The sequence below is a fragment of the Elaeis guineensis genome, chromosome 13 (assembly GCF_000442705.2).
Source record: "Elaeis guineensis isolate ETL-2024a chromosome 13, EG11, whole genome shotgun sequence".
NCBI classification, from domain to species: Eukaryota; Viridiplantae; Streptophyta; class Magnoliopsida; order Arecales; family Arecaceae; genus Elaeis; species Elaeis guineensis.
Genome location: NC_026005.2, coordinates 2,751,599 through 2,761,330, shown reverse-complemented (window position 1 = coordinate 2,761,330; position 9,732 = coordinate 2,751,599). Strand labels below are relative to the sequence as shown.

Genomic DNA, 9,732 nt, shown 5'->3' with positions numbered 1-9,732 from the left:
TGCTAGTCCAACATCGAAGATGATACGCAAATATCAGTACTTTTTGATTTTGAAATCAACATGTGGTCATATCGCAAGCCGCCTTTTTGAATGATTCAACACGCACAGGTGGCTCGTCAAAGGATGTATCATGATTCATCGCATAGAATTAAATAGCTGGATTAACTCTTTTAGAGAATTGTTGGTGAGAGTAACAATCTTGATTGTTAGGTGGCATTGTTGCAATGAATTCTAAAATCTTTCAATAGCTAGTGGACCCAAAAAGAATAAGAATGCTACCAAATGAGGGCATAAAAAATCAATTACAATTGAAAGAACGGCATTATTTGATTATACTAGGCTTTGAGAACAATAAACATCATACAAAGCATTTACTTTATTTGCATTTAATGATGTTGCTAAGCTGAAACGTAACAAGTACCTTTGTATGGGTTTCGATCTTTACACTTAATGGTAAAAGTCAAGTGATATGATAATTTCTTTTAATTTTCTTTTGAGATGGAGAATGATAACGTGCTGAAATATCTGAACACCATTACTTCTGTAAGTTTAATCCACAGTTAGACCTGGATCATACACAAAGTAAACCTGAAAACAACCATAATCTCTTTACCAGGCAAATTCTTTTCTAAATTTTTGTTTATTAAGAATAAGATTTTTTCTATAAATTTATTATCATAAGTGAATAAATCATATGTTGAATTAATGGCATAGCAAAATCTGACAACAAAATATAATGATTTAAATTATCACCAATGGATAAATCTTATGTTGATGTTCAATGACATAGCAAAATCTAACAACAAAGAGATAATGATTTATCCACTGTATACTCCAAAATGGGATAAGTAATCCACTATATATGATAGAAAATTTCATTATTGGGTTTTAATTTCAGTCTTAAGCTATTAACATAAAGTATCTGCAGATTGCTTTTTTTTTTTTTGTAAATAAAAATCAGAAAATTAAGATGTGAACGTAATGTAGAAGGATCTTTATGCAAGCATCTGTATTAGTTTTAGGATCTTTATGCAAGCTTTTCTATTGCCTGCATTCATCAGGTAGTTTGATGATAATCTTCAAGTGCTGTTTGGTTACTCTGTCCAGTTAGCATTGCATGCTGAAACAGTTAACATGCATATCTTCTGCACATTTCATTCGAAGCTAAGAAGACCAATAATTTCCATCTCAGATTTGGATTTGATTCTCATGATACTTGGTTTTCTTCTTTCTTGTTTCCTTTTTATTTTGAAAATCCCTTCTTCAAAGCATATTCTATCAATTCTTTGTTCTTTTTGACAACTTTGTTAGCAATACGAAGAATTAAACCAATAGCATACGAGTGACATAGTTGTCAAACTTGAAGTTAGTTTTAGAGACGGGAGATCTGAAGATGGATCGTGTTTCTTAACTTTCAACGAGTGCTCAATTGTTTTGTATTCCAAACTCACTACATTTCAGAAAATTGTATATTGTATATAAGGACACCTTTTTTTGCTGGCCTAATTATACGTGTACATCTGTTTAATTGGTTGAATCAAGATACAGTTTCTAATTTATTTCTTCCAAGGACTTTATGACTTCACCTTTAATGCATGCATATGAGAGTGAGAGAGAGAGAGAGAGAGAGAGAGAGAGAGAGAGAGAGTCCACCTTCACCAAAACAAACATCATTAATAGTTACACAGGACATTTTCCATAGAATTAATGAAAGAATGATATTGCCTTTTCAAGACGTACAAATCTACAGAACTTTCCTTCTGGCAAATTTGCCTACAATGTCACAATAACACTTTCTTGGATTGCATGAACTAACTGCATCCACCATGAATTCGTATATTGCAAGGAAAAATTCATGAAGTTACAGTATGAGGCCCTGGAGAGTAGCCCGCCCAACTCCACTTACTCCCAAAACCTCGGTTAGAGATGCTCATTAATATTTTATGGGCATTTTCACATGCGGAGATCTTGACTCACGAAGTCCTCTTTCTTGTGAAAGGAGTTTAGCAAACCTGCAAAGATACACCAATTAGGTTCAACTAATCTGTTTGTCACAAATCTATGTTGTTAAAAAAGAGTTAGCAACAAGCTGAAATTACTCTCTCTACCTTCTAAGAGCATCTTCGTTTGTTCCTTCTCCATTCCCTACTGGTTCAAACACACCTGTCTCCAGGTTCACCCTTGAGACTGGTTTCTTCAACAACTGCTTGCCCCTCTTAACGAGGCCCTCTAAGTTGTCCTTCGTGGAGACATCAACAGAAGATATAGTCCCACTCAAAGTATCATCCTACGTTTCCATTCAAGAGATCCAAAACATATAAGGCTTCAATTGTAACAAAATTAACAAGCCACCAGTTTTTTCCCCTTTTTTTTAATGCTTTACCGATCATATGTTCATACCTCGATCCGAAGATAATTTGATTCAGAACGTAGAGCTTGAAAGACCACTGAAATGTGTATGTCCACAATATCAGCACTTGATTGCATAAACACATCCACTAATGGCGTGGATCCACCACTAAGCAACCACCCGAGAACTCCCCATCTGCTTGCACGTTTTGCAGTATACCTTTCTTCAACCTTTGCTGAACCGGTCCCTAGTGATATAAGTAGAAATTTGCGATAGTCCATAGGTTTGTAGGGGAAGTAATCCGGGTTCCCTTTGTACACCTCCTTCGTTACTTCTCCAATTGCAATCAACGCCTGAAAGTTCACAATTAGAGAGCTTAGCACAACCAATCCACAAATCATAATCAAATTTCTTCATTATTGTTTGATGCGTACGTACTGGGTTATTAGCAGCAACTCCTCCATCAATAAGGTGGAACTCTCTCACGTTCCCTTTGGTATCCTTGGTTTCAAAGTAATGGGCTGGGAGGTACGTGGGTGCTGCAGTAGTTCCAATGCAGATGTCTGAGAGTTGTGCATTCAGAGTGCTCTTACCCTTCACCTGCCAAATTTCAGCTGGATCCATAAGATTGATGGATAACCGACCAAAAATGATAAGAGATATGCCTTATCTACTTTGTTGTCAGTTGGCCTAGCTTTTATCAATTTGTTCTGAACTTTTTATCTAACCCAGAGATGGAAAGGAAGATATGCACAATTCCAACTACCATTCAAGCACTTTTGAGTTTGGCAATTATGCATATACTGGTCGCTATGATTGTTGATATAAGGTGGTCGCTATGATTCAAAAAAGAATCATCTGCTTTCCACCAAGAATCCTTTCAACTATTTTTTGAAGGGAAAGAAGGGGATGGATCCCTTCATATACTCTGTCACAGTCAGATGGTTTACACTTTTAGCTCTCGATCATATATTAGTATTCTGTAAGCAGAAGCATGAAAATGTAGATAGAGAAAATAAGATATACAGGATTAAAAAAGGATCGCACCTCATAGCTGGAGAAAATGGTAGGGTGGAGCCGCTTGACATCAAAAGTTGGAATAACCACGTTAGTTAAGGTTTGGTCCAGTCGCATGCTTCCCAGATTTTCCCTGATAAGTTTATGTAGATAGTTTCCATTGTACCTGGGTCCCCATAGAGCTCTAACCATCCTCGTTATTGGAGCCAAAATTCCTCTAAAATTAGAAATTTTTAAGGTATTAACTGGAAATTTCTATCAATTGTTAAAGAAAAGATTGTGTGGAAATATCTTCACTAGTCCATTATTATAATCATTCTTACCCATATTGTGGAAATATTTTTGGGCTTTGTACTTTGTAGAAGGATTCTATGTCTTTTGCAGCGAAGAGAGGGCGATTATCATCATCTGGTGCGGTTAACATTGCTGTCACAAGACCGCCGGTGCTTGTTCCTGCAATCACATCAAAATAGTCGGCAATCCTTGCATCCTCGCCATCAAGTTTCTGCACAAATCAATGAAAAAGGCCTCCTGAGTCATAGTTGTATGGAAGAAACAGAAACAGTGCTAACTGATATGATGATCTAATTTAAATGTGTAAACAAGCTGAAACATCCAATAGAGAATCAAGGCAAGTACTTCAATTTCATCTTGAATTGTACATCATACCTGAAGTTCCGACTCCAGGAAGCTGAGGATAATGGCAGGAATAATTCCTCTTATTCCTCCTCCATCAATGCTCAGAATGGTTATCAGATTCCCATATGTTGGGGCCTGTATTTGATTGATGTTGGATTTTGATTTTTCCATCAAGACTACTTTGTAGGTATGAATTAAGATGCAAATTCTCAACAAGAACAGTGTGCCTCTATATACTTTCAGCTACGTACTGATCAAATTCTGCATGTAAGAATGTGCTTTTATAGAAGAATAATTCATCAGTCATACTTCTGGAGTTTTGGTCCAAGTAAGCTATCAACTGCGGTATCCATGGTCTCCTTAAGAATTCGACGACTTCTCGCACAAGCGTGTGGTCGTCGCCCGCCATCTATCTTTATGACCTCACCATATCCACTTCCAAAATGTTTTTAATTAAGGTGAAGTGTAAGTTGTCCCCAGAGACTTGTAGGTAGGCAGTAATACATTGGAAGTTAGGTAGATTGCATGACCTTAGTTTGAATTGTTGTTAATCTATCTTTTGTTGACCAAGGAAGATTGGGATAGACCATTAAGCATTCGAATCCGCGGATGTTATTGTTGCACACTGGTCTGAATATTCAAATGTGGAACATCGATTTAGTGTCGGGCACACAAGAACAAGTTATTGCGTGTGGTCATTCGTAATGTAAGCGATTCAACATAAACGTGTATTTTGATACCGCCCATGTGTGCATGAAAGGAAAAAGAGTCGCAAATGAATTGACACTAGATGTAACACAAGAGATATGGTCTTAATTTTTCAATTTTTTCAGGAAAAGGGACAAGAGAACATTATCAGCACAAATATTTTTTTGTTTCAAGCACCTAGAGAGAATTGGTGCAAATATAAAGTTGAGGAAAAAAAAACTGTTGAAATGATAATGATAGAGTTAAGTGACTTATATATCACTTTCCTTAAACTCACTAAACAGTACATGACAAAAGAAAGGGGACTCAAAACAGAATGTAGCAGTTAATTTATCTTTAGAAAACCCAAAGATATATATAAATATCACAAAGCTACTGGTGAACAATGGAGGATTGATGCATGAAATCTCAATGGAGTGACACATGTTAGTAGAAAATGTTGTCCCCCATATATGCAGACCTTTTCTCTTGCTATTTCTAAACTCAATCAGCATTATGTTTTGCCTTTTCCTTCACATTTCAGTGATTAGCTGATGCAACTCTATTCTCAGATTTTAAATTTATAGTATTATGCTTAGTTTGTCAGAGTAAAGTTGTATTTGAAGAAAGACTTGGACCAAATTATTATTTGAACAAAGACTTGGACCAAATTATCTTGCACTACACCCTGAATGCAACAAACTAAGTAAGAAACATCATCTTAATATCTGCTACTATTTGATACTCAAGCAGAACAAAAACATTTTTTTCTCAGTAAGTTCTGCATGTTCAAAGATCAGCTTGTAAGTAGCATGCCCTCCTCACTCTTATCAATAATGTGCTCATTAGCTGTCTATTAATTCAAGAAATGGTTGCTTTTTCAAGGTTGTCACAGCATTTAACTGTTCTTTTTTATTTTGGCATCTTCAATATGTGGTCCTTCTACATTACGTATTTACACTCTTCTGCCTCATAGTACTTCTAGTAGTTTACTCAACATAGATATCTCGATGTATAGATATCTTGATGTGGTGCATTGGTGATATTTAGACTCCATGGAGAGTCTTTGAATCTCAAACTGTGTCTTGAGAAATTTAAAAGCATGCGAGCATAAAATTGAATGCATCTTTGAACAAACAAAGCCAAGAAACCGAGTTTATCAACTCATCCAAGGAAAAGGCTAGCAATATGTGACCCAATAGACATACTTCAGTTGCATTATTCTGGATTAATAACCAAACTCAAAGAGTCAAAAAATCTGATAAGCATATGATCAAAGATATGACTATGCTTTAATACTTTTTATCGAGCACCCTCCAGTTTATTGGTGATGCCTGATAACACTGACCTATGGACATTGATTCATCCAAGTGGCAGGCCAAGCTAAAAGCATCCGGTCTTTAGGTTCCTATATTTGCTACTTATTTTACAACATAAGGTCCTTCAACATGGGTATTTTCTATCCTTATTAAATAAGATTGGGTCTGCATTTGTGTTAATTCCACACTATCAGTATGTTACCAGAGCATGAGTTTCTCTTTCATCCTCATACGGTAATGACCTCATCATCTCAACAAAAACTCTTCCAACCTAATCTGTTGGTTAGACAAGTAGTTAGTTTTCAATGGAGAAAAGATTGAAATCTCAGCTTTAAGTTCTAAAAGAAGGTGATTTTCTACAAGTTCATGAAATAGAAAATGTTAAAAGACTCGTGTATGTAATCAAGTTCCTGGAATAGAAGATGTTAAAGCACATTTCTCTGCTACTGAGATCATTAGTATTGACCCAGGTTCACAGCCGAATGTTATTTTGGTCGTGGGATGATCTGGTAGTTGATAATAATGTAAGTATGATAGCTGAAAGTGCACAATTAGGACACCAACCTGAAAATGGAAAAGTGCGTTCTCTTGATTGCTGATGCAGCAGCGTTCAGTTACAAGTGGAGAACACAAGAAACACGTCCATCCAAACAGAAGGCTACTTGCAATATGAGCTATCGTTTACAAGGACTACTTCCAGACTTTTCCATGCCCTCCCTGTTAGGCCTAGACAAAAGGCCAGAACAAGCCCCCAAAACACACTTACTCTAAACCAATTGATGGCTGGTGAAGAATGGTGGAAGTTTATTGTGTTTATATTGAAGGTTGGTTGGTCATGTTGGTGGGCATTGATGGGGATAGTCGACGTTGATTCCCCCCTGCATAGGCACCAGTTCATCAATTCCCTCTTCCCTCAAATGAAGGTTGCTATGTTATTTGGTGTGACACCTTGCTTCCCCAGTGGCCTATCAAGTTCTGCACAATATTGCTTACCTTCGTATGCCCTCGAAGGTAGGTTTTCCTCATATTAATTAAGATGGCGGATGTATTTATTTCATCGTGCATTGGTTGTGCATTTGTCAAGGATATCTATTTTGAGGGAATTTAAAGAAAGAAAACTAAAATTTAAATTATATCAATGCTTGTTGAAGGGTAATTAATTAGGATATGTTGGAAAAAGCAAATATTAAATATATTTGAAGAAATCGAAAGGTCATTTTGTAAACTTAATTGAAGTGAAAAAAATCAAGAGTCACATGGAAAAATCAAGAGTCACATGGAAAAGCCAAGAGTCACATGGAAAATCCAAGAGTCACATGGGAAGTCTAAATGATAAATTTATTAGGGGAGTCAAAAGGTCATTTCTTATACCTATAAATAGGTGGTTGTTGTAGAATTGACGGGGTGGTGAAGTGGTATCCAGAATAGAAAAAAAAGGAGATGGTTTGTGAGAAAAAGTTGTATTCTCCATTGTTTTATATAGTTTCTCATACTATTGTTGTATGTTCCACCACCATTACATATTCTATCAAAGTGGTATCAGAGCCCGGAGGTTGGAAATATGTCCAACAGCATGCAATTTCCCATTCCACGACTCACCACCACCAATTATGAGAATTGGAGCATCCAAATGAAGGCATTGCTAGGCTCTCAAGATATTTGGGAGGTTGTTGAAAAGGGATATGAAGAACCCCAAGATGACCGCGCACAGACGGCGGCACAAAGAACGGCGCTTGTCGATCAAAGAAAAAAGGACAAGAAGGCCCTTTATTTCATCTATCAAGGGCTAGATGAAGCCAGATTTGAGAAGGTTGCTTGTGCCACCAACTCAAAACAAGCTTGGGAGATCCTTGAGAACGCTCATAAGGGCGTTGAGAAAGTGAAGAAGGTGCGCCTCCAAATGTTGAGAGGCGAGTTCGAGACTTTGAAGATGAAGGAAGGAGAATCCATCTCGGATTACTTCACAAAGGTTCTTTCTAATGTAAACCAAATGAAAAGAAATGGTGAGAATATAGAGGACAAGCATGTGGTGGAGAAGATCCTAAGATCCTTGGATCAGAAGTTTGACTATGTTGTAGCTGCAATTGAAGAGTCCAAAGATGTGGACACTATGACAGTTGATGAACTCATGGGTTCTCTACAAGTCCATGAGCAAAGGATCTTGATGCGGAAAGAAGAATCCTTGGAGCAAGCCTTGAAGTGCAAGCTCACCATCAATGAAAAGAAGGATGGCCCAACTAGCGAAAGCAGTCAAATAAATCGCGGTCATAGTTATACCCGCGGATATGGTCATGGACGAGGCCGTGGACGAGGATGAGGTTCCTTTGGACATGGCAGAGGAAGAGGAGGCACAGGAGTCTTACCTAATGAAGAAAGCACACAAGGTCCCTCTAGCGGAAGAAGGCAACGAGGTTTCTCAAGAGGAGGACGAAGGTATGACAAAAGTAAAATTAAATGTTATACTTGTGGTAAATATGGTCATTACTCCTCAGAATGTTACTATAATGAGAATAACCAAGTGCATGAGAAGGTCAACTATGCAAAGAAGGAGGAAGGAGAAGATGGTATCTTGCTACTAGCAGAGAAGGGAGAAGAAGGTTCCAATGAAAATATTTGGTACTTGGATACCGGTGCAAGCAATCATATGTGCGGGTACAAACACATGTTCAAAGAGTTAGATGAGACAGTGGAAGGCAATGTTTCTTTCGGTGATACCTCAAAAGTTCAAGTGAAGGGATAGGTAAAATCCTAATTCAACTCAAGAATGGTTCTCAACAGTTCATTTCTAATGTTTACTATGTGCCTAATATGAAAACAAATATCTTAAGTCTTGGTCAATTATTAGAAAAAGAATTTGATGTTGTTATGGAAGGTAGATATCTTTACTTAAGAAAACATGATCAGCTGATTGCAAAAGTACCTATGACCAAGAACCGAATGTTTATATTGAACATCAAGTATGTTATGACAAAGTGCTTGAGTGCATGCATGAAGGATGACACATGGCTATGGCACTTGAGGTTCGGGCATGTGAACTTTGGTTCCTTGAAACTCTTATCTTCGAAGGCGATGGTGAAGGGATTACCTCTCATTGAGGATACCCCTGAAGGAATATGTGAAGGATGTATTATTGGAAAACACTCAAGAGCTAGCTTTCCAAAAGAGTCATTTCATCAAGCCCGAAGGCCTTTGCAACTCATCCATACGGATATTTGTGGTCCCATCACACCGGCCTCATTTGGAGGTCGTCATTATTTTCTAACATTTATTGATGATTTTAGCAGAAAAACTTGGGTGTATCTCTTGAAGGAGAAACGTGAGGCCCTGGAGACATTCAAAAGGTTCAAAGCTCTTGTGGAGAACCAAACCGGGTGCAAAATCAAAGCTTTGAGATCAGATCGAGGAGGAGAGTTCACCTCGAAGGCATTTGAGGAGTTCTGCAAATCTCAAGGTATTTGGAGGACTTTGACTGCACCATACTCACCCCAGCAAAATGGCATAGCAGAAAGGAAGAATCGGACCATTCTTGACATGGTGAGAAGCATGTTGAAGACGAAAGAAATGCCAAAAGAGTTTTGGGCGGAAGTTGTGAATTGTGCGGTATACATTCTCAACCGCTGCCCAACAAAGAATCTTGAAGGAAGGACCCCTCAAGAAGCATGGAATGGATATAGGCCAGATGTATCTCATCTGAGAGTATTTGGTTGCATTGCCTATGCA

At 37.7% G+C, this 9,732-nt stretch overlaps 1 protein-coding gene across 4 annotated transcripts; it reads right to left on the bottom strand.

Annotated features, from left to right (window-relative positions):
* Positions 1–1,692: 1,692 nt before the first annotated feature.
* Positions 1,693–6,814, bottom strand: LOC140853205 (patatin-like protein 2). Of its 4 annotated transcripts, none has more exons than XM_073247323.1 (8): positions 6,577–6,814; positions 4,037–4,141; positions 3,691–3,872; positions 3,398–3,584; positions 2,789–2,950; positions 2,401–2,703; positions 2,109–2,287; positions 1,693–2,012 (listed from the first exon to the last, which is right to left on the bottom strand). In XM_073247323.1, exons 3-8 carry the CDS (start codon positions 3,789–3,791, stop codon positions 1,934–1,936), a joined length of 1,011 nt encoding a protein of 336 aa, XP_073103424.1. In that variant the 5' UTR covers positions 3,792–3,872; positions 4,037–4,141; positions 6,577–6,814; the 3' UTR covers positions 1,693–1,933. The 4 variants fall into 4 exon arrangements, with proteins under 4 accessions (XP_073103424.1, XP_073103423.1, XP_073103422.1 ...); XM_073247322.1 differs by lacking the exon at positions 6,577–6,814 and adding an exon at positions 4,258–4,558; XM_073247321.1 differs by lacking the exon at positions 4,037–4,141 and having other exon boundaries at positions 6,577–6,813.
* Between the last annotated feature and the right edge of the window lie 2,918 nt (positions 6,815–9,732).

What these genes read in the sequence shown, in the direction of transcription:
- LOC140853205 (XM_073247320.1), bottom strand. Translation starts at nt 4,177, where the DNA reads ATGGAAAAATCAAAATCCAACATCAATCAAATACAGGCCCCAACATAT. An exon ending in CCATTTTCTCCAGCTATGAG is followed by an intron (nt 2,951 to 3,397) that starts GTGCGATCCTTT and finishes GAAATTTGGCAG; the next exon opens with GTGAAGGGTAAGAGCACTCT. An exon ending in AACGAAGATGCTCTTAGAAG is followed by an intron (nt 2,013 to 2,108) that starts GTAGAGAGAGTA and finishes GTATCTTTGCAG; the next exon opens with GTTTGCTAAACTCCTTTCAC.